The 26,470-nt window shown below is 33.7% G+C and overlaps 1 protein-coding gene across 1 annotated transcript in view; it reads left to right on the top strand.

Annotated features, from left to right (window-relative positions):
- The window catches only part of LOC128237775 (neurogenic locus Notch protein-like), a 123,754-nt gene that overhangs the window by 47,093 nt on the left and 50,191 nt on the right, over positions 1-26,470 (top strand). Inside the window, exon 20 of the mRNA XM_052953360.1 lies at positions 17,205-17,369. Coding sequence (XP_052809320.1) covers positions 17,205-17,369 — 165 coding nt within the window. The remainder of the gene's footprint in view (positions 1-17,204; positions 17,370-26,470) is intronic.

Consider the following 26,470-nt stretch of genomic DNA (forward strand, 5'->3'; position numbering starts at 1 on the left):
ATATATAATCAGACATGTTAAAACGTTTAAAATGAGGTTTGGTTAAAAAAGTGAGATGAGGACTGGTAATGCTTTGGCACAAGCTTTTGTATAAGTTTACTTTTACCCTCCACTCCAAGAGCTCATGGTATTTTTAACAATATTTAACATTCTAGTTATTAGTCCCCTTCTGGTTTCACAGGAGGGGACTACAGGCTTACAACCCATCAGTCTGTCCGTCTGTCTGTCTTGTCTGTCTGCCCGTCAGGAAAAAGTTGGATTATACTGTATATAACTTAGATATATGCAATCTTTAGGTAACATGGTAATGTGGATAGTATTTTATTAGCTCACCTTAGTCGTAGGCCCAGGTTGAGCAATAGATTTTGGACAACCACTATCGATTGTCGCCGACATAGCATTGTCAGCGACGATTTGTCGATTGTACTCGATAATTGTTTCATCACTAGCCCTTATTCTTTCAACCCAGCTCTAACTCACAATCTGCCTTAAACAGTATACAGAAGCCTGACATGAAGATTATGCTTTGTCTGTTTTATAATTTGATATTAGAAAGTACATCAGTCTCTGTTTATCATCTTTTCAGAGGGCACCTCCATAGGTGGAGCATGTACAGTGCCTGGGATCGGTTCAATTGGCTCCGCCTGTAGTGCCTCAAATTCACAATGTACAGGGTCCAGTGGTGAGGGTCAAGGAACTTGTTCTTGCTTGAGTGGAAATTACCAGTCCGCCACAAACGTTTGCAGTCCAAGTATGAAGTACTTAACCTTATAATATAAAGTTTACATTTTATATTAAATTTGACTCTGACATTGTTCACGGTTGTTTGTATTCCAATTTTTTTATGATTGCCTTGTCTTAAAAGGTTTTCCATTCTATATATGATAAACCTAATTGTTCATAAGTAAGCACAACTTGTATGGCACTTGACCTCTAATTTTATTTTTTTGTTGGTAAAATATACAAATGAAGGTTGGTAAAATATAGAATCAGACGTGTTAAAATTTTAAAATGAGGTTTGGTGAAAAAAGTGAGATGAGGACTGGTAATGCTTTGACACAGCTTTTGTATAAGTTTACTTTTACCCTCCACAAGAGCTCATGGTATTTTTAACAATATTTAACATTCTAGTTATTAGTCCCCTTCTGGTTTCACAGGAGGGGACTATAGGCTTACAACCCATCAGTCTGTCCGTCTGTCTGTCTTGTCTGTCTGCCCGTCAGGAAAAGTTGGATTATACTGTAATAACTCTATATATGCAATATAAGGTAACATGGTAATGTGGATAGTATTTTTTAGCTCACCTTAGCCGTAGGCCCAGGTTGAGCAATAGATTTTGGACAACCACTATCGATTGTCGCCGACATAGCATTGTCAGCGACGATTTGTCGATTGTACTCGATAATTGTTTCATCACTAGCCCTTATTCTTTCAACCCAGCTCTAACTCACAATCTGCCTTTAAACAGTATACAGAAGCCTGACATGAAGATTATGCTTTGTCTGTTTTAAATTTGATATTAGAAAGTACATCAGTCTCTGTTTATATCTTTTCAGAGGGCACCTCCATAGGTGGAGCATGTACAGTGCCTGGTATCGGTTCAGTTGGCCCGCCTGTAGTGCCTCAAATTCACAATGTACAGGGTCCAGTGGTGAGGGTCAAGGAACTTGTTCTTGCTTGAGTGGAAATTACCAGTCCGCCACAAACGTTTGCAGTCCAAGTATGAAGTTTACTTAACCTTATAATATAAAGTTTACATTTTATATTAATTTGACTCTGACATTGTTCACGGTTTTTGTATTCCAATTTCTGTATGATTGCCTTGTCTTAAAAGGTTTTCCATTCTATATATGATAAACCTAATTGTTCATAAGTAAGCACAACTTGTATGGCACTTGACCTCTAATTTTAATTTGTTGGTTAAAATATACAAATGAAGGTTGGTAAAATATAGAATCAGACATGTTAAAACGTTTAAAATGAGGTTTGGTGAAAAAAGTGAGATGAGGACTGGTAATGCTTTGGCACAGCTTTTGTATAAGTTTACTTTTACCCTCCACAAGAGCTCATGGTATTTTAAACAATATTTAACATTCTAGTTATTAGTCCCCTTCTGGTTTCACAGGAGGGGACTACAGGCTTACAACCCATCAGTCTTCCGTCTGTCTGTCTTGTCTGTCTGCCCGTCAGGAAAAAGTTGGATTATACTGTAATAACTTAGATATAAAGGTAACATGGTAATGTGGATAGTATTTTTTAGCTCACCTTAGCCGTAGGCCCAGGTTGAGCAATAGATTTTGGACAACCACTATCGATTGTCGCCGACATAGCATTGTCAGTGACGATTTGTCGATTGTACTCGATAATTGTTTCATCACTAGCCCTTATTCTTTCAACCCAGCTCTAACTCACAATCTGCCTTAAACAGTATACAGAAGCCTGACATGAAGATTATGCTTTGTCTGTTTTATAATTTGATATTAGAAAGTACATCAGTCTCTGTTTATAATCTTTTCAGAGGGCACCTCCATAGGTGGAGCATGTACAGTGCCTGGGATCGGTTCAATTGGCTCCGCCTGTAGTGCCTCAAATTCACAATGTACAGGGTCCAGTGGTGAGGGTCAAGGAACTTGTTCTTGCTTGAGTGGAAATTACCAGTCCGCCACAAACGTTTGCAGTCCAAGTATGAAGTTTACTTAACCTTATAATATAAAGTTTACATTTTATATTAAATTTGACTCTGACATTGTTCACGGTTGTTTGTATTCCAATTTTTTATGATTGCCTTGTCTTAAAAGGTTTTCCATTCTATATATGATAAACCTAATTGTTCATAAGTAAGCACAACTTGTATGGCACTTGACCTCTAATTTTAATTTTTTTGTTGGTAAAATATACAAATGAAGGTTGGTAAAATATAGAATCAGACATGTTAAAACGTTTAAAATGAGATTTGGTGAAAAAAGTGAGATGAGGACTGGTAATGCTTTGACACAGCTTTTGTATAAGTTTACTTTTACCCTCCACAAGAGCTCATGGTATTTTTAACAATATTTAACATTCTAGTTATTAGTCCCCTTCTGGTTTCACAGGAGGGGACTATAGGCTTACAACCCATCAGTCTGTCCGTCTGTCTGTCTTGTCTGTCTGCCCGTCAGGAAAAAGTTGGATTATACTGTAATAACTCAGATATATGCAATCTATAGGTAACATGGTAATGTGGATAGTATTTTTTAGTCACCTTAGCCGTAGGCCCAGGGTTAGCTATAAGGATCGATGAATGTTCATCGTCTGTCGTCTGCGTCCGTCCACACTTAGTTTGTTAACACTCTAGTGGTCACATTATTGCCTCAATTGTCACGAAACATGGTCAGGATGTTTGACCCAGTAAGTACCCTAGATGAGTTCGAATATGGGTCATCTGGGATGAAAAACTAGGTCACATGACCCCAAAAAAGGAAAATATTGTTAACACTCTAGAGGCTACTTTTTCAGTCCAAATATCCTGGTAATTTGTCCGAAATGTTGATTTGTTGATTTCTAAAATGTAAAAAATGTAAGAGAAATTAATTGAATATACATAGCAAACATAACGTTTACATTACTTTAGGCCTAGTTTAAGGAATGTTTGGCATGATAATCCTCTGCTTTGCATCTCCTGCTAATTGCAATTGTGTCACAGTAGGGGACAATTTCCTGTGTATTCGTTTATTGGCTCAGGGCCATTTAGGGTCCATTTCTATTATAAATATCCCAAACTGCACAGCACACAATATAAGAATAGTATTCAAATGCAGTTGATACATGTTATGCAGTAGGAGATTCTTACCGATTTCCTCGGAGTTTCGCGGTGTTTTCACTCCAAGTAATGTGGCGATTGTAATTATACGGTCCACTGATTAGCCTCGGAGGGTATTGTATTGTATATTTTATTGAGATTTTATACAATGGTTCTCATTCTACTTAAATGACCAAGTAAGATAACACTTTTTGCTTTAAATTCAGATAATGGCCCTTTTGTATTCGACATAGAAATCTGGTTAAGGTTTTGCTTAGGTACTCACTTTTAAGTCAATACCTCAGCGAATACATCATGTATTGCATTGAAACTTCATACACAGGCTCCCAACCATTCAACCTTCTTAATTAATCAAGTAAGATAACTTGATCTTGCATGTTATATAATTTTTGCACCTTTATTATTCGACTTAGAAATTCTGGTTATGGTAATGCATGTTAGCACACATAGGTTAATATCTCAGCAACTATTTGATGCATTGCATTTAGACTTGATACAATGGTACTCAACCACCCAACCTTCTTAATTAATCAAGTTAGATAACTCTATCTTGCATATTATATTATTTTTCCCCTTTATTATACGACTTATAATCTGGTTAAGGTAATGCATGTTAGCACACATAGGTTAATATCTCATAAACTACTTGAGGTATTGCATTGACTTTATACAATGGTACTCAACCATCCAACCTTCTTAATTAATCAAGTTAGTAAACTCTATCTTGCATATAATATATATTTTGCCCCTTTATTATTCGACTTAGAAATTCTGGTTAAGGTTTTGCATGTTTAAGCACATATAGATTAATATCTCAACAACTACTTTTTTATTGAATTGAGACTTAATACAGTGATCCATGCATGTTTCGCCAAACCTTTTCAACTTTACACTGAAAAGCGTCGGAATAGTCGAGCGCGCTGTCTCTGTGACAGCTCTTGTTTTTTTCTTTTGATGAATTTCATCCAAATTTCACAGAAAGGATATTATTTTACTTGCATTAGACTAAAACCTGTATCTCATATATTCTTTAAAACACCCTGGTGGAAAGTTATTTAATTTTCACTATTCTGCACAATGAAACACCTTGTTTTGACCATAACAAGGTCATTTTTGTTTTGATAAGATAAATATGGTTTTGAAGAACAGGTATCATAAAGCTTCATGTCATATTTACCTTTTAGAAAATGAGCTTATTTTGTCAAATCAGAACTCACTTATGCCCCCATCACACTAGGCCACAGTCCCACTACCTCCTCAAAAATCTGGCAGGAAGCGGTCAGAACATGGTCAGAACATGGTCAACATAGAAGGAACGCAGTAGATACCGATAAGGAAGTAGTATGGTCATTATGGATGTGAAGAACTGTGAACAATTTAAAAAATAACGTAGTGAGGATGTCATTTAAAACATTACAATGTTCATGACAGAAGTTTATCATTTTGAGTTTCTAAACATTATTTGGTAATGTATTGCAAAGGGAGGCAAATGCTGCATGGTGTTTGAATAAGTGTGGTACACATTCCATACACCTACACTAATATAAAACGACATCGAATTCGTTAACAAAATGGTTATTATATCATTTATAAAAAACATGATTTTCTCTTAAACAAAATAAATTATTCTTACTTTATGTATGGTCATTTATGATGGATGTGAAAATGTTTGAACAGGTTTAAAAAATAACGTAGTGAGGACGTGGTCAAATCAGAATGTAATAAGAACATATTAACAATGGCATTGACGTAGATTCGGCGTTACTAGAACCTAGTTAGAACTTGATTGACCCAGTGCAAACATGGGAAGTATAATTGAATAGCGTTCTCATTGTGTTGTCTCTAGGTTGTCATTGTGTTCTTGATAAGTTAATGGAGTTTCTCTCCATGCTTTTTCTATGACTAAAGTACATGTGTGCCACGTTATAGAAGACCTTGTTCAGTTGTTAACACGTTATTTCGGTGCTTAACATGACTTAGACATGTGTGAACCAGGTTCTTACCATGCACTGTCAGGTTCTGAACAGTGATCAATATAAATACTGGAGTCAACACCCCTATTACTTCATTTTAAACTGTAAATGACTGGTTATAAGACGATATCAATTATAAGATGCAGGCAAAAATATATGTGAAAAACTTGAGAAAAAACCTTTTAATCCATGTTATGGGTTATAAGACACATTGAAAAAATATTAAAATTGTCTGCCACCATTGGCCACCATGTTTGTTGACAGTGACAAAAAATACGATAGTTATTTTAAGCCATGCGTTACAAATACAAAGCAAATTATTCTTTCAGACGGTTTATCGTAAACGATAACTTGTCGAGAATAAAGAGTTTTGTAAAGCAGAAACCTTTTATTGTACGTGTTTCTTCTCAAAATGTCAACACCTACTTGAAAGTATAAAGAACGTGGCAAAGTGCGATTAAAACAAGACTATTATCGCAACAGTTTGTACTATTGGTATGTTAAACTGCTAAAAGGCAGTGTGAGCTTTTTACACCTTATCATAATACCACCGACCAAAATATTTCGACAGTGCACAGCTATGCTTCTTAACATACATGTTTAATTATTGTTTTTATACAAAATACTTAACTGAATAATTGTAATCTTACAATAATAAAAATTAAAAATAATAACGTTTTAGGATATACCGTATCCCGATCTTCAACTGCATTTTAACCCGTATAAACTCAATCCAGATGATGTGAGTGACATCCCTTTCAACATAAATCTAAACAAACTATTTTTTTCACCATTTATTTCTCTGAAGAGCCAATTTCGGCCTGAAATCAACCTCAGAAAAAATGTCAAAAGCTTGTAACTTCATAAGACGCTGGCATTTTTTACATCAAAATCTCATGGAAAAAGTGCAGCCGTTTACAGTACCAAAACTAGATCAGACATTGTGAAACTTCAGAAAAAGTCGCGTTCATTTGGACCGACAGCCTCTGATATATAAAGAAAATTTGCCGGTCCGACAATATTTGTTTGAAAATTTGCTTTTTCAAAGCCAGTGTGTTGCTTATTTTACATTTACAAGAATTAAAAACATATAAGGATATTTAACAGTTAAACTTGAACACAAATAACAGTTCACAGAGCTTTATTCTTTCTGTTTGCCAGGTTTTGCCCTGGAATTAAAAAAAATTGACTCTCGCACTCAATCGTAATGAAAATTCTGATTGGTTGGCAATTTGTATTATTCGGACCGTACTGGTACCGTTTTTATAATCAACATATTCCAAAGGATAAGATTATTGTTTAGTACTCTATCATTTAAAATATTCCAATGTTCATGACAATTTTTTTTATCATTTTGAGATTCAAAACATCGCGCGATATATACATAATAGTAAACATTATATTTTTCGTATTTATGGTAATGTATTGCAAAGGGAGGCAAATGCTGCATGGTGTTTGACCTAGTGCGGTACGCATTCCGAAATCTACACGAATGGAAAACGACATGGGATTTGGAAACAAAATGGTTATTTGACAATATCATTGATAAAAACACAATTTTTTGTTAAACAAAATAAATTATTCTTACTTTTAAGTGGTGTTTGATAATTGATAAAGATTAAATCTTCATTATTTTTTACATCTGGTCGTGAAAACTGTCGGTCAGAAATTTAGTCGGACCGAGTTAAAATTTACCAGTCAGGACCATTGGACCGACGGTTTTCGCGATGTCTGCTAGATATGAATGAAAAATTGGCCAGTTATACATCGAACACTGTAACTCAATCACTATCACATTTTCAAATAAATTCAAGTCATAAGAAAGTAATGAGGACGTGATAAGCACTTAGTTAGCGCATAGTGCAATCATCCTGATGGTAGTTAAGATTCAGTGATCATCGACATTGCCAGGACATAGTGCAGTCTTCATGGTTTTCATCTAGTGTGATGGGCGTATTCGCTTTTTAATGCCCATTTCACTTTAGTCCTTGCCCAATTTAAATGTCAGCTAATGAAATAAAACTTAGAGTTCTATCAAATTATATGCCATTTCCACCAAACTTCAACTTGATTGGCCGTTAAGTTACCCTTGGACTATTAGTAGCTAATTTGTGATGGCCATTTATACTGATGAAGAAATTTCTTCCCAATGAAAAATTCAAGGTCATGACCACAGAAATTTTCTTTCATCCATCTCTGAGCAAAGATTCTCTCTATGCTTAGAGATAAATGAAAGAAAATTTCTGTGCATTATATCTTAACAGCTTTCTCCTTAACCTCCTATTTATGCAAATTAATCGGTTCACTTTGATTGTAATCAGACTTAATGATTAAAAAATTGAAATTTTATTACATACGGGCGAGCGGGAGGACGGACGGGCGGGTTTCTGTTGAATAACTTTAGTTAGCATTGATAGATTTTGATGAAACTTGGTGTGTAGGTAGGTTATGGGAAGAGCTAGCTTGGGATTGCTTTTGAGGGGGGGTGGGGCTAAGGTCAAGGTCACTGTTACTAAAAATAGAAAAATGGTTTCTGCCCACTAACTTTAGTTAGCATTGATAGATATTGACGAAATTTGGTGTGTAAGTTGCTTATGTGAAGAGCTAGCTTGGAATTGCTTTTGAGTGGGGAGAGGCTAAGGTCAAGTTCACTATTACTTAAAATAGAAAAATGGTCAAGGTCACTGTTACTTACAATAGAAAAATGGTTTCTGCCCAATAACTTTAGTTAGCATTGACATATATTGATGAAACTTGGTGTGTAGGTAGCTTATGTGAAGAGCTAGCTTGGGATTGCTTTTGATGAGGGTGGGGCTAAGGTCAAGGTCGCCTGTTACTAAAAATAGAAAAATGGTTTCTGCCCAATAACTTTAGTTAGGATTGATAGATATTGACGAAAATTGGTATGAAGGTAGCTTATGTGAAGAGCTAGCTTGGGATTGCTATTGAGGGGGGTTGGAGCTAAGGTCAAGGTCGCCTGTTACTAAAAATAGAAAAATGGTTTCTGCCCAATATCATAAGTTAGCATTGATAGATATTGATGAAACTTAGTGTGTAGGTAGCTTATGTGAAGAGCTAGCTTGGAATTGCTTTTGAGTGGGGAGGGGCTTAGGTCAAGGTCACTATTACTAAAAATAGAAAAATGATTTCCGCCAACAGTAATTTTCAGTTATGTCTCTTTTTGATAAAAGTAAAGATAAAGTCATACAACAAATTAATTGGCTATAATTTCTGATTGCCCATAACAAAAACCTGGTTTCGTCGCATTGCGGCGCTTCTAGTATTATTTGTTAGATAAAAATGTTGTTCCTATAATAATGGCAAAATGTAAGTGAAAATACCACTGACTTTATTTATCTAGGCATAAAGCTACATTCATGAAACTTGTTGTTTAGTGAGATAAAGCCTGTAAAAAAGTTTGTGTGTCATGTTTGTTTGTTGTTGGGCACAACATGTGGTTGCTATGACAACAGAAATATTGTGAATGTCTTTTCCATCCATCAGAAAAAAAAGATCATGCAAATAGTCAGTAAGTTTTAAAGTAAGTTATATTTATTTGTGTGTACAATTGTGCGTGGTTTGGGGCCAATAGGGATATAAGTTGGATTTTTGGAATTAATGTTTTCATGGCAACAAAGAAGACTATTATATTGCTAGTAGGTATAAATGACTTGATGAACAATGTTGCTTTAGCCATCTTTTCAGATGAACCTTTCCTAATGACCTAAAAAAACTTTTTGTTGTTCAAAGCTAACCATATCTTGGAAAAACTGCTTATCTCTGTCTCGAATTCCAACCAAGCCAATACCACATTCTTTCAGCTTACTTTTGATTCTATGATCTTTTCAGTCGGCACCTCCATAGGAGGATCTTGTACAGTGCCTGCCAGCACCGGTTCAAGTGGCTCCCCCTGTAGTGCCCCTGCCTCACAATGTACAGGGTCTAGTGGCGAGGGTCTTGGAAAGTGTTCTTGCTCGGATCAAAATTACCAGTCTGCCACAAACATGTGCAGTCCAAGTATTAACTCTATGTAACACTATTTACTATGATTTACAATTTACATTTAATAATTCATTTTCGCACTGATTTTGTTCAAACTTGGTTATAATGAAAGAAGAATTGCAACAAAATGTACCAGTCCCAATGAACTAAAATCCCTACTGGTTCAGAGAAATCCAAATGAGCAAAACTGCTTATTTCTTTGTCATGGTTTCAGACCTTGTTATCACCACATACTTTTTAGCCTCTCTGTTGATTCTGTTGATCATCTTTTCAGTTGGCACCACCATAGGAGGGTCCTGTACAAAACCTGGCACCGGCTCAATTGGCTCCGCCTGTAGTGCCCCAGCCTCACAATGTACAGGGTCTAGTGGCGAGGGTGCTGGAAGATGTTCTTGCTTGAGTGGAAACTACCAGTCGGCCACAAATGTGTGCAGTACAAGTATGAGGTTTACTTAACAATGTGATCTACAATTTAAGTTTAATGTTACCTTTTTCACATTTATTTTTTTTTCAAAATGTTTAATATTGAAAAGAAGCACTTTCTTTGTCATGGTTTCAGACCTTGTTATCACCACAAACTTAAGCCTCTCTGTTGATTCTGTTTATCTTCTTTTCAGTTGGCACCACCATAGGAGGGTCCTGTACACAACCTGGCACCGGTTCAGTTGGCTCCGCCTGTAGTGTCCAAAACTCACAATGTACAGGGTCCATTGGCGAGGGTCTTGGAAAGTGTTCTTGCTCGGATCAAAATAACCAGTCTGCCACAAACATGTGCAGTCCAAGTATGAACTTTACTTCACAAAATGATCTACAATTTCCAATTAATAATACTTTTTCACACTGACTGACAAGTTATGACCCCTCATTGACTTAGGAACTTTAGGATAAAGTTTAAGGGCTCATTGTGTTTGGTTTAAGTTTTGTGGCAAGTTGAGATTTACACTAATTACTTTTATACCCTTGATTCAATTGACTTAATACTTCACACAGTTGTTTATGGCCAATGCACAAATAGGTAACAAAACTCCATATAATCCTAAATTTCATACAAATTATGGCCTTTATTCAACTTAAAAAGTTAGGTTATAGTTTTTGGGCATTTTTGGGTTGAAACTCAGAACTTAAATATTACTCATTCAATGGCTTTCATACTTTAAACAATAGCCAATGCACAAAATTAGGTTACATAAGTCCATATTAACTCTTTAGACAAATTTGGCCCTTGATTGACCATTTTTTGAAAAATCGTCGTCAATTGATTGTCGTTGGAGGCCTTGGTTAAAGTTTGCGTTTAGGTTATTTACATAAAAACTTTCAAAGCAATCAGTTTGTAACTTGGGGAATGTGTTCATATAATAGCCTTCTTCACATTGTATCTGAAAGATGCTGAGTCTCAGGGTTCCCGCTGGCGATCGCCATTTGTGACAAAATCGCAAAAGGCAAAAGTGGCGACAACTTTTCAAATTTGGCGAATTTATGGAGACAACGATTATTTTTGAAAATATTTTCTTAAAATGACGTAAGCAGTGCCCAGGCGGCCTACATGATAATCGATTCTGTCACTGTCATAAATCAAGCGCATCTGCTGATTCAAATCTGATAAAAAGGGCAAGCAGTCACAGCCCAGTCAACACCTCGCTAATTATTGCGGAATTTTATTGCTTTCACGGATTAACAATGACATCCTTTAACTTTTATGTCTCTTATTAGTAAACGATTTTAAGATTTAGCTAAACAGCTTTGTTGTTGCGTAATTAACGTGTTAGTTTTAAAAATGCAAATCATAGAATTTGAGGTTGACGGAAAGACACATGATATGCAAATTTCATAATGACATTTACGCGCTAAAAATAGATTTGCTTTCGGTTTGGTCGCACTTTGTAATTGCTATAAATGCAACCTTTTAGGGGGTTAGAAAGTGTCAAAAAGATTAACAGAAGTATTGGGTATGCTTACAAATAAATATATCTAAATCCCATTTAATAAGGCTTCCAATAAATTGGCTGGAGTAAAGTGTAGACATTATTTTATTAGGACAGTATGGCCGTGTTTGACAATGTATATTCTTTGAGTTTCCATTTATTTTAAATTTATCTCATAATTTCATAATTGTATTCTTTAATTCTATAACACTTTTGTATGCAGACATTAGACTGAAATCAACATATTGATGTTTATGTCGCATTTTTTGCAATATTTTTAATTTATATCCTTGTCCATATATTTTGTCAATAGATAAACAATTTGCTAATATGCTTCATGTACAACACTATTATATTATCGTCGCATGACAATGTGCTAAATAAATGCAATTTAAGGCTCTTAAAAAGCTTAAATCCCATGAGCTTCAAGCCCCCTCTCAATCCCCACAAGGGCGCTGCCCTGGACCCGTAAAGGGGCCTTTCGCGGCCCCCTTAACCCCCTGCGAAAAAGTGGCGACAACTTATAAGAACCCAGGGGGAACCCTGAGTCTCACCTGTTTTTTGGGGTAAAAAACATGAATTTTGATAGATTATGGTTGATTTTGACAATTGGACATAGCTTGTTTTTTTTAGCTCTACTGGCCAAAGGCTAGAGGGCTTATGCGGTGGTAATGTGTATGTCGTATGTGCGTCCGTTCGTCAGTGCGTGCGTCGGTGCATCTTTAAACAATTACTTGTGAACACGATACAGTCTTCAGTTTAGATGTGGTTGTGTAGTTGGTTTTGTGTCGTACTTTCCCTTGTCCTTGTTAAAAGATATCAAAATTACAGTTTAAAGGGGTTGGTTAATTTTTAGTTCTATTGGCCAAAGGCCTTTTTAGCTCTATTGGCCAAAGACAAGAAGTGTCTGTCGTTCGCGCATCCATCTAAACGCAATTGCTTGTGAATGTTTGTTCAAATTAATCGCCCCAGGTGTCATTACTGGCCACGTCCCCTGGTTCACAGGTTTGGTATATTTTAATTAGGAAATGTTTGAAAATCTTTTTGTGTGTTCGTGCAGCTATCTAAACACAATTGCTTGTGAATGATTGTTCAAATTATGCCCCTGGGGTCATAACTGGCCACGCCCCTGGAATCACAGGTTTAGTATACATAAATTGGGAAATGTTGTAAAATCTTTTGTCTGAAACAGCTATGTAGACCCTTGCTATTTTGAATAAGGCATAATTTAGTGGTCCACTACCATGGTTGTTCAAATTATGCCCCTGGGGTCAAAACTGGTCCTGCCCCGGGGGTCACAAGTTTCCTAGAGACTAATTATTACTCCCCATTTAATGGGGAGACATATTGTTTTTGCCCTGTCCATCAGTCTGTCTGTACGTCACACTTTGTTTCCGCTTAGTAACTAAAGAATGCTTGCACCCAGGAACTTCATACTTGGTATGCTGGTTGGTCATGACCAGTTAAGATGAACCCTATTGATTTTAGGATCAGTAGGTCAAAGGTCAAGGTTGCCTTGACCTTGAGGTGAAGAAGCAGTTACTGCTCAGTAACTAAAGAATGCTTCCACCCAGGAACTTCATACTTGGTAAGCAAGTTGGTCATGACTAGCAGATGACCCATATTGATTTTGTGATCAGTCTGTCAGTCACTCAGTAAGTCTGTACGTCACACTTTGTTTCCGCTCAATAAATTAATTTTGAGATCAAAATGTCAAAGGTCAACGTTACCTTTAGGTAAAAAATGAAATGTTGGCGGTGACCTAAAGCTTAAAAATGGTTTCTGCTAAATAACTAAAGAACGCTTGTACCCAGGAACTTCATGCTTGGTATGCTAGTTGGTCATGACTAGTAGATGACTCCTATTGATTTTGAGATCAGTAGGTCAAAGGTCAAGGTCACCATGACCTTAAGGTAAAGAAACAGTTTTCATGACTAGTAGAAAAAGAAAACAACTCAAACTATGTTTGATGTCTTCACGGTTCCTGAAGCGAAGAAACACAAAGCAAATAAGACTCACAGAGGAAAAGGCTAACACCAGAGGTTGTGGATGACCTGCTTGTCATCAAATAAGAGGGGGGAGATATAAACAAATTCAATTTCAATGAGGCCTTGGTGCATTGGAGGAATGCAAAACAGTGTCTCATTTGTGCCATGTTTATAGTTTTGTTCTAAATGTTAAATGGTTCTGTCCAATATTTGAGAATACCGATGTCATGTGGATGGTACACCATGTATATAATGGGTAAATAAAACACTTTCATTTACAAGTTTTCATTTTTCCCTGGCAAAGATCATGGCCCTTCACTTTTGAAAATGGCCCATAATTTTCATGACTGCTGGGCAATCGGCCCCATCTTTTCAATCCTTGGCAGAACACTGCAGTATAAAAGGTCAAAATTTTAAGTCACTGATCTTTTATTAGGCTTTAATGGGTGCTGTTAATGATGATACAGAAATTGAACCATTTCTGTTTTAATTCATAACATTTTTCCAAGATTTGAAGAGTTACTATCATTTTAATGTAAGACTCTATAGTCATCGTGTTTAATGGTTCAATCTTATCTTGTTGCTGACTATACATGGAAATCATTGATTTCTATAGGAAGAATCACATGGCACATCTCCAGTCCATTTGTCAAAGAGAACATGATTTTAACTTTAATTTTTAAACAGGCTTTTTCTCAGAAATTGGCAAAAGCTCTTTCTTCAAGGGAGTTTGAAAGTTCCTTGACTTCAAGGTGGCAAAGAGATCTCATCAAACCTAATGACGCATCAGAAATTGATGTGAAATACAATTTAATGATGCAACTGTACTTATATTATACATTTTGATGAGAATCAGCATATAATTCATGCCATGAACTCTTTGTTTGCTGTGCAAACTTGAATGGCATATTTATCATTTTTGAAGAATGTTTATGTGTCTATCTTAAAATATAATTGCAAAAACAAACACAACATGGTTGTACAGATTTGTAATTTATTGAAATATCTTAAAAAAAAATTGATTATAGTATAAAAAAATATGTTGCTGGTGCTTAAAACTATCTAAATGACCATAACAGTACTCTGAACATACCCTTGTTCTTTTTGTTTTGATAAGCACATGCCATTGCATTTCCTGTGATTAAAACAAAACTTTTGTTTAGAAATTTAAACGTAAATGGAATCTAATGTTTGATGATGCCTGTGTACAAAAATCATTTTTTACAAATCCAAAATCAAAGTAATTGCCTATATACAGTTGCAAAAGGTGTTAAAGTGATTAAGGTAGATTTATAGTCCTTTCAAACTTTTTACTAAAAGCAGGGTTATTGTTTATTATGAATGATCGCCATATTAAAATAGGTTTTAATTATATTAAAGATTTGATTTATCCATATAATGATTGTACTAAACACGGCTGATATAGTAATGGTAGGCACGATTCCGTGTGTGTGTGTGCGTGCGTCCGTCCGTCCGTCCGACATTCATTTCTTTGCATCTCCTCTTACATTTCTCATGCGATTTCTACCAAACTTTCACAGATTGATGATCATAAAGTGAAGCAGCGCATATTGTCGGGCTTTTAGGATTCAACCATTTTTGAAAGAGCTATAGCTCTTTGTTTTGTTTATTTTACATTTAAAATTGGTTTGTTCGCAACTCCTCTGACGTTTTTCATTCGATTTCTACCAAACTATCACAGATTGATGATCATAAAGTAAAGCAGCGCATATTGTCGGGCTTTCCTGATTTGACAATTTTTGAAAGAGTTATTGCCCTTTGCTTATCTTACATTTAAAATTGGTTTCTTCGCAACTCCTCTTACGTTTTTCATGCGATTTCTACCAAACTTTCACAGATTGATGATCATAAAGTGAAGCAGCGCAGCATATTGTCGGGCTTTCCTGACTTGACCATTTTTAAAAGAGTTATTGCCCTTTGCTTATTTTACATTTAAAATTGGTTTCTTCGCAACTCCTCTTACGATTTTCATCTGATTTCTACCAAACTTTTACAGATTAATGATCATAAAGTGAAGCAGCGCATATTGTCGGGCTTTCCTGATTCGACCATTTTTGAAAGAGTTATTGCCCTTTGCTTATTTTACATTTAAAATTGGTTTCTTCGCAACTCCTCTTACGGTTTTCATATGATTTCTACCAAACTTTCACAGATTGATGATCATAAAGTGAAGCAGCGCATATTATCGGTATTTCCTGACTTGACCATTTTGAAAGAGTTATTGCCCTTTGCTTATTTTACATTTAAAATTGGTTTCTTCGCAACTCCTCTTACGGTTTTCATATGATTTCTACCAAACTTTCACAGATTGATGATCATAAAGTGAAGCAGCGCATATTATCGGTATTTCCTGACTTGACCATTTTTGAAAGAGTTATTGCCCTTTGCTTATTTTACATTTAAAATTGGTTTCTTCGCAACTCCTCTTACGTTTTTCATGCGATTTCTACCAAACTTTCACAGATATATGATCATAAAGTGAAGCAGCGCAATATATATTGTCTGGCTTTTGAGATTTGACCATTTTTGAAAGAGTTATTGCCCTTTTTTACATTTGAAATTGTCATCTTCACAACTCCTCTTACATTTTTCATGCAATTTCTACCAAACTTTTACAGATTGATGACTATATAGTGACACAGCGCATATTATCGGGCTTTCGCGATTCAACCACTTTTGAAAGAGTTATTGCCCTTTCTTTATTTTACATTTAAATTTGATTTTTTTGCAATTCCTTACATTTATGACTATATAGTGACACAGCGCATATTGTCAGGCTTATGCAATTTGACCTTTTTTGAAAGAGTTATTGCCCTTTCTTAATTTTACGCATTTCTTATGTTCCTGAGAAACTACCCTTATCATTGATTGGCTTTCGTTACAAAAAATGTCCCCATGAGGCGGGGGATATAGCTGTCTGTGACCGCTCTTGTTTTTATTTAAATTCATAAGGAAAAAATATTTTTCACTCTTTGCTCAAAACAGGTTAAAATTATATATTTTTTATTTTTTTCCGCTTGCTCGCTCCAATTTTTTTTGACAAAAATCCAAGGAACAAAACATTAATTTGGTGTGGTCTTATTGGTTTTTAGCGTGACTATTTGAACAATAGATGGGCTATACTACTCACCCCAGCGTCGGCTTTGGCATCCGGTTAAAGTTTTAGGGCAAGTTGGGTTTTTCACTTCCAATACCCTTTGTTCAATTGACTTAATACTTCACACAGTTGTTCAGGGCCATCACATGATGAGGTTAGATAACTCCATATTATTCTTTACACAGATTATGGCCCCTGATTGACTATGGAACTTAGGTTAAAGTTTTAGGGCAGGTTGGGATATTTATTAATAACTTCTATACCCTTTGTTCAATTGACTTAATACTTCACACAGTTGTTCAGGACCATCACACAATGAGGGTATTTGTTTGTTGTGGATTCTAACCTCTCCAAGACCATTTATATTATGCTTAGAGTGGATTTTGTTTTTCATCCTTTCAGTTGGCACCTCCATAGGGGTCTCATGTACAAAACCTAGCAGTGGCTCAATTGGCTCCCCCTGTAGTGCCCCTGCCTCACAATGTACAGGGACCAGTGGCGAGGGTGCTGGAACGTGTTCTTGCTTGATTGGATATTACCCGTCGGCTACAAACGTGTGCAGTACAAGTATGGACTTTACTTATCAAATATGATCTACAATTCAAATTTAATGTTAATTCGATGAATATATAAATTTATATATATATATATTATGAATATATATAAATTTTGTTTTACAATAAGATATTTCTGACATTTGGACTAAGATCATTTTCATTCTTCAAATTGGAAATCATTCAGTAACTTTGCCTATCATCTTAGCCTTAACCTCCTGGGCCCATATATTCATTTAAGACCTAAGAATAAAAGATGGAGTTAGTTCAAAATTGGCTTTTAATTTATTGAATCTCAATTTTCTCAATGTGTCAGTTTTGTTTTTAATGTTACTGGGTTTTCCTCTTTTTATATTAAGACAAATCTGTTTGATTTAATCCCCTGCTCTGGTCAAATTTCATGCATTATTTATGTCAAATTTTTAACAGTGGAATGTGATATAAGGTACTGAACAGATTTGATGTCTTTTAAAAAATTTTTTTTTTCATAAAGACAACTTTTTTGGTATTAATTAACCAAAATAGCTGCGCTTTAAAGCAAATAAGCGGTTTGTCACGTCATATTTTTTGCGATTTTTTATACAAGTAGGCCATTATGAGACAGACTTCACTTCTCTCACAATTGGATCTATATGTCTAAGAAATTTGAAGTCAATACATTTTAGACTTCAATTTAATATGCGATGTAAAGTTTTTTTACACATTTCAAATTAAAAAGGTAATAATTTTGAAATAATTAAGCTAGAATTATACTCACATGTATGACATCATCATATGTTTCTGGCAACATTTGTTCAAAGTTTCATATGGAAGTCTTGACCTGTGTTTGAGTGTGTAATCAGTACCTCATTAGTTTGATGTTCTTCAATAAGAGACTAGCTCAAGAGGAGAATTTTTTGCTATTTTTTATGCTAGAGTTACGCACTTTATTGGTCATATATATTATGTGGAACCGGTATACTTAGTTAAAATTAAAGAACTTCAGCAGTACTGTATGGATTTCTTTAAATGATAATTCGGTTGATATTTAGCAAGAACTAAAACAAAAGGTAAAAAAGGAAAGAAAATGAGTTTATTGCACAGCAGGAAATAGCAAACAAATTCATTGCATATAGTGATTAACAGTTCATGTGCATGTACATGTATGTTATCACAAGTTGAAAGAAAATAGAAAATGAAAAACAATATGATTAGGAATAAGGGGAAAATGATTAAATAATTACCAAAACCAGAGCGTGATACAAATACATAATTTAATATATTCCAAAACCAGTATCGTAGATTTATAACTTGAAAAGAAGAAAAGTAAATGAGCAGTTATGAGCACTGACAGAAAAATAATAATCAAACATACAGATTTCAGAGAAATTAGTACAAAACGAATTTCTACGAAACAGATAAAGAACATATAATTCAGTAAAACAATAACCACACATAAGGATTCCCGTAAAACGATTCAAGTACATTAAATTTCAGTGAATTTCATACAGCACACACAGATCAAACCTTCTTAAACAAGAACACCAGAAGTTTTAATTAGCTATTCAATATTTTTTTTATTTAAATAACTTATTTGCTGGAATAACTGAATTGAAAAAGTGCCCTTTCTAATATTCATGCATCTGTCATGGTTCTCAATTTAATGCAAAATCTTGGTAACATAACCGGTGCGTTATTAAATGTATTTAGTGTGACAATAAAATTTGCCACATTCCATCCTGCAGCGCTGTGGTTATGCGTTGTACTGGCGGTAGTACAGGCTAGTAGAATGGCTGTAAACATATAAAAGGATTACGTAAGTGAATGAAGCACTGTATGACAGATATAACAAATGTGTAATTATATTTATCAAATGGATAAAAACACTGCCTTACTTGAAATTATTCAGTTTATCTCGATAAAATCCAACCGAAAAGAAATAGTCAACCCCACAACGATTACAGGATTTCTGATAAAATACAGTATTCATTTTATTTGAGGACATGGTTTCTTATCAGAAAATAATAGCAAAATAAAAGCAAAATACTTACCAAATTTGACCAGAAATAAAGCGCATATGATTGATTTTCTGTAATGTTCAGCAATAATTAAAAAGCAGAAATCGGAAACGTTTTATCCTCCGCCCACGTCATTTCCAGTAAGTGGTGCAAATCTTCTGCGCCAATATTGTTCGATTAATTGAAAGGTTGTACACAAGTAAAATAACGTACAGAAGCCATATCTCTATTCTTAGATGATAATTTGTGAAATGAATTTCATATTAGGTTTATATATCTTACCATCATTGCCATTTAATACACAACATGCAACAGTTAATTTATAAAACTTCTCAAAAGCTCATATTTTAACTTTGATTTATAAATGTTTGTATTTAATGGCAACTTTTTTGTCACAAATGTGTGCAGTCCACGTAAGCAGTTTAAATAACAGATTGATATTCTATTTATGTTAGTGTTACCTTTTACCATTACTATTCTTAAAGGAGAATATAGGTTTGTGTTCATTATCTCTGTTGTATTGCTTCACAGATTCATGTTTATTGGGCAGGAGGTGAAAAAGGCAATGGATTCCTTTCATTGATTATTAAAATACATTTACCATCTGACTGATACAACCACCTATGGTATTATAAATTTCACAGTTTTGATTCAGAATTCAAAATTTATGAAAAAAGGGTTGGACAATATCCTTTAATCATTAATCAGGGTGAGGAATCTCATGACTTAGAAGTTCACGCATGGGTCACCACAGGTTACAATACAACTGATGTAAACAAACAAGTAAGGGATCTTAATTTCCAAAAAACTTTTTTGGCAGAAAAGATATGAAAATATTTATTAGCCTATGAAGGAAAGCATTGCATCTTACTACAAAATTTGTCATGTTGAAATTTTGGCCAAAGATTGAAAAACAAGCAAATCTAAAAAATCTCGAAGAGTAGAAACAGGAAAATGCATACTCTTTTATAGGCTAAGAAATATTTTCATATCTACTCTGTCAAACATGTTATTTAGAAATTAGTGTCACTTGTTTGTTGACATCGATTGTGACCAATTGTGAGAACCTTTTTATGTCACATGATTCCTCATCCTGTTAATAGAATCTTAATTCTAAATAAGCAAAAGTAAAATTTCCCAAACAATTTTAATGGTGATTGGTTAATTACTTGAAATGAACATTGATAAAATTTCCTAATTGAGAATTGATACAATATCTATGTGAAGTGGTTAACTATCTTAATTGAGAATTTCTGAAATACTAGTTACTAATGAGAATTCAAAGTTAAATATTCCAATTGTGAAGTGTTCAACTGATTATATGTTAAATATCCTGACTGAAAAATACCGTGAATGAAAACAAGTAAAATACCCTGACTGAGAATATGTAAATAACCCTTAATGAAGATTTGCAAAACAGCCTATTAAAAGGACATTTATAAAAAATCTTAAAAGAACATTTGTAAAATACCCTGAAAGAAGATTTGTAAAATACCCTAAAGGAAGATTTGTAAAATACCCTGAATGAATATTGGTGAAATACCAAGAAGGAAGATTAATAAAATATCCTAAAGTAAGTTTTTTTAAAAATTTCCTGAAGGAAGATTTGTAAAAATACCCTGAAAGAAGATTTGTAAAATGCCTTGAATGAATATTGGTAAAATACTTGAAATACTTTGAATGAATATTTGTAAAATACCCTGAAGGAAGATTTGTAAAATTTCCTGAAGGATGATTTGTAAAATACCCTGTAGGAAGATTTGTAAAGTACCCTGAAGGAAGATTAATTTTGTAAAGTTTACTGAAAGAAGATTTGTTAAATACCCTGAAGAAAGATTTGTAAAATGACCTGAAGGAAGATTTGTAAAATTTCCTGAAGGAAGATTTGAAAAATACCCAGAAGGAAGATTTGTTAAATTTCCTGAAGGAAGATTTGTAAAAACCCTGAAGAAAGATTTGTAAAATACCCTGATGGAAGATTTGTAAAATTTCCTGATGAAATATTTGTAAAAACCCTGAAGGAAGATTTGTAAAATACACTGAAGGAAGATTTTCAAAATACCCTGATGGAAGATTTGTTAAATATCCTGAAAGAAGATTTGTAAAATACCCTGAATGAAGATTTGTAAAATACCCTGTAGGAAGATTTTTAAAATACCTTGAAGCAAGATTTGTAAAAAAAAAACTTGAAGGAAGATTTGTAAAATACTCTAAAAAAAGATTTGTAAAATACCCTGAAGGAAGATTTTTAAAATACCCTGAAAGAAGATTTGTTAAAATTCCTAAAGGAAGATTTGTAAAAACCCTGCAGAAAGATTTGTAAAATACCCTGATGGAAGATTTGTAAAATTTCCTGATGGAAGATTTGTAAAAACCCTGAAGGAAGATTTGTAAAATACACTGAAGGAAGATTTGCAAAATACCCTGATGGAAGTTTTGTTAAATATCCTGAAAGAAGATTTGTAAAATACCCTGTAGGAAGATTTGTAAAATACCTTGAAGGAAGATTTGTAAAAAATACTTGAAGGAAGATTTGTAAAATACTCTAAAAAAAGATTTGTAAAAACCCTGAAAGAAGATTTGTAAAATACCCTGAAAGAAGATTTGTTAAATTTCCTGAAGGAAGATTTGTAAAAACCCTGAAGAAATATTTGTAAAATACCTTGATTGTAGATTTGTAAAATACCCTGGAAGAGGATTTGTTTAATTTCCTGAAGGAAGATTTGTAAAAACCCTGAAGAAATATTTGTAAAATACCCTGATGGTAGATTTGTAAATTTTCCTGAAGGAAGATTTGTAAAATCCCTGAAGGAAGATTTGTAACATACCCTGAAGGAAGATTTGCAAAATACCCTGAAGGAAGATTTGTAAAATACCCTGAAAGAAGATTTGTTAAATTTCCTGAAGAAAGATTTGTAAAACCCTGAAGGAAGATTTGTAAAATACCCTGAAGGAAATTTGTAAAAAATCTTGAAGGAAGATTTGTAAAATACCCTGAAGGAAGGTTTTGTAAAATACTCTGAAGGAGGATTTGTAAAATACCCTGAAGGAAGATTTGTAAAATACCCTGAAGGAAGATTTGTAAAATGACCTGAAGGAAGATTTGTATAGTTTCCTGAAGGAAGATTTGAAAATTACCCTATTTAAATAACAGTTTATATCATATCTTAAAAGAAGATTTGTAAAATACACTGGAAGATGATTTGTACAATACCCTGAAGGAAGATTTGTAAAATACCCTGAAGGAAGATTTGTTAAATACACTGAAGGAAGATTTGTAAAGTACTCTAAAAAAAGATTTGTAAAATACCCTGACGGAAGATTTGTAAAATACCCTGAACGAAGATTCGTAAAATACCCTGAAAGAAGCTTTGTAAAATACCCTGAAGGAAGATTTGTAAAATACCCTGAAGGAAGCTTTGTTAACTTCCCTGTATGAAGAAAGTAAAATACCCTGAAAGAAGATTGGTAAAATACCCTGATGGAAGATATGTAAAATTTCCTGAAGGAAGATTTGTAAAAACCTTGAAGGAAGATTTGTAATATACCCTGAAGGCTGATTTTTTAAATATCTGAAGGAATATTTTTAAAATACCCTGATGGAAGATATGTAAAATTTCCTGAAGGAAGATTTGTAAAAACCCTGAGGGAAAATTTGTAAAATACCCTGAAGGAAGATTGTAAAATTTCCTGAAGGAAGATTTGAAAAAAATACCCTGAAGGAAGATTTGAAAATTACCCTATTAAAAGGACATTTATATTAAATCTTAAAAGAAGATTTGTAAGATACACTGGAAGATGATTTGTAAAATACCCGGTATGAAGATTTGTTAAATACCCTGAAGGAAAATTTGTAAAGTACCCTAAAATAAGATTTGTAAAATACCTTGAAAGAAGATCTGTAAAATACCCTAAAGTAAGAGTTGTAAAATAGCAACAAGGAAGATTTGTAAAACACCCTGAAGAAAGATTCGTAAAACACCCTGAAGGAATTTTTGTAAAATACCCTGAAGGAAGATTTGTAAAATACCCTGTAGGAAGATTTGTAAAATACCCTGAAGGAAGATTTGTAAAATAGCCTTTACAAAACCCTGAAATAAGATTTGTAAAATACCCTGAAGGAAGATTTGTAAAATACCCTAAAGAAAGATTTGTAAAGTACCCTGAATGAATATTGGTAAAATATCCAGAAGGAAGATTTATAAATTGTCCTGAAGGATGATTTTTAAAATTTCCTGAAGGAAGATTTGTAAAATACCCTGAATGAATATTGGTAAAATACCTTGAATGAATATTGGTAAAATATTTTGAATTAATATTGTTTAAATACCCTGAAGGAAGATTTGTAAAATAATCTGCATGAAGAGTTGTACAATACCCTGATGGAAGATTTGTTAAATACCTTTCTTTTATTGTTATGTCTTCAAGTCAGTTATGTCTGCAAAACCAGTCATTGCCGCCCCGGCAGACAAACCAAATTGAATCTCTTTCCAAAATTATAGAGAAATGTATCATTTTAGAATTTAAAGATTGGGTATAATATTTAGCTATATTTCAAACAAATCATGTATTTTCTTTTATTTTATTTTATGTCTTCAAGTCACTTATGACTGCAAACCACGGCATTGCCGTCCCAGACAGACAAACCAAATTGAATCTCTTTTCAAATTTATAGAAAAATGTATTCTATTTCAGAATTTATTAAATATAACATTTAATACTTAGCTAGAATTTAAGGAAATCAGGCATTTTTTTTTGTTTTTATTTATATCTTCAAGACCCTTATGTCTGCGAAACCCGGCATTGCCGTCCCTGACAGACAAACCAAATCGAATCTCTTTACAAAATTATACAGAAATGTATGCTATTTCAGAAAGATTGGGTATAATATTTAGCTAAATTACAAACAAATCATGCATTTTCTTTTATTATTATGTCTTCAAGACACTAATGTCTGCAAAACCCTGCATTGCCGTCCAAGGCAGACAAACCAAATTGAATCTCTTTTCAAAATTATAGACAAATGTATGCTTTTTCAGAATTTAAAGATTGGGTATAATATTGAGCTAGATTACAAACAAATCATGCATTTTCTTTTATTTCTATTTCTTCAAGACACTTATGTCTGCAAAACCCGGCATTGCCGTCCAGGGCAGACAAACCAAATTCAATCTCTTTACAAGATTATAGAGAAATGTATCATTTTAGAATTTAAAGATTGGGTATAATATTTAGCTAGATTTCAAACAAATCATGTATTTTCTTTTATTTTATGTCTTCAAGTCACTTATGTCTGCAAAACCCGGCATTGCCGTCCCAGACAGACTAACCAAATTGAGTCTCTTTCAAATTTATAGAAAAATGTATTCTATTTCAGAATTTATTAAATATAACTCTTAGCTAGAATTTAAGAAAATCATGCATTTTCTTTGGTTTTTATTTATATCTTCAAGACGCTTATGTCTGCGAAACCCGGCATTGCCGTCCCTGACAGACAAACCAAATTGAAACTCTTTACAAAATTATACAGAAATGTATGCTATTTCAGAAAGATTGGGTATAGTATTTAGCTAAATTACAAACAAATCATGCATTTTCTTTTATTATTATGTCTTCAAGACACTAATGTCTGCAAAACCCGGCATTGCCGTCCAAGGCAGACAAACAAAATTGAATCTCTTTTCAAAATTATAGACAAATGTATGCTATTTCAGAATTTAAAGATTGGCTATAATATTGAGCTAGATTACAAACAAATCATGCATTTTCTTTTATTTTTATTTCTTCAAGACACTTATGTCTGCAAAACCCGGCATTGCCGTCCAGGGCAGACAAACCAAATTGAATCTCTTTTCAAAATTATAGACAAATGTATGCTATTTCAGAATTTAAAGATTGGCTATAATATTGAGCTAGATTACAAACAAATCATGCATTTTCTTTTATTTTCATTTCTTCAAGACACTTATGTCTGCAAAACCCGGCATTGCCGTCCCTGGCAGACAAACCAAATTCAATCTCTTTACAAGATTATAGAAAATTTATGCTATTTCAGAATTTTAAGTTTAAGATATTTAGCTAGAATTCAAACAAATCATGCATTTTCTTTTGTTTTTATTAATGTCTTCAAGAGACATTTGTGTGCAAAACATAGTGTTGCCGGCCCTGACTGACAAACTAAATTAAATCTCTTTTCAAAATTATAGAGAAATATATGATATTTCAGTGTTTAAAGATTGGGTATAATATTTAGCTAGATTTCAAACAAATCAAGCATTTTCTTTTATTTTTATGTCTTCAAGACACTTATGTCTGCAAAACCCGGCATTGCCTACCCTGGCAGACAAAACAAATTGAATCTCTTCAAAATTATAGACAAATGTATGATATTTCAGTGTTTAAAGATTGGGTATAATATTTAGCTAGATTTCAAACAAATCAAGCATTTTCTTTTATTTTTATGTCTTCAAGACACTTATGTCTGCAAAACCCGGCATTGCCGTCCCTGGCAGACAAAACAAATTGAATCTCTTTTCAAAATTATAGACAAATGTATGCTTTTTCAGAATTTAAAGATTGTTCAAATTTATAGAAAAATGTATTCTATTTCAGAATTTATTAAATATAACACTTAGCTAGAATTTAAGAAAATCATGCATTTTCTTTGGTTTTTATTTATATCTTCAAGACGCTTATGTCTGCGAAACCCGGCATTGCCGTCCCTGACAGACAAACCAAATTGAAACTCTTAACAAAATTATACAGAAATGTATGCTATTTCAGAAAGATTGGGTATAGTATTTAGCTAAATTACAAACAAATCATGCATTTTCTTTTATTATTATGTCTTCAAGACACTAATGTCTGCAAAACCCGGCATTGCCGTCCAAGGCAGACAAACCAAATTGAATCTCTTTTCAAAATTATAGACAAATGTATGCTATTTCAGAATTTAAAGATTGGCTATAATATTGAGCTAGATTACAAACAAATCATGCATTTTCTTTTATTTTTATTTCTTCAAGGCACTTATGTCTGCAAAACCCGGCATTGCCGTCCAAGGCAGACAAACAAAATTGAATCTCTTTTCAAAATTATAGACAAATGTATGCTATTT

Source organism: Mya arenaria, chromosome 6 (assembly GCF_026914265.1).
Source record: "Mya arenaria isolate MELC-2E11 chromosome 6, ASM2691426v1".
Lineage (NCBI taxonomy): Eukaryota > Metazoa > Mollusca > Bivalvia > Myida > Myidae > Mya > Mya arenaria.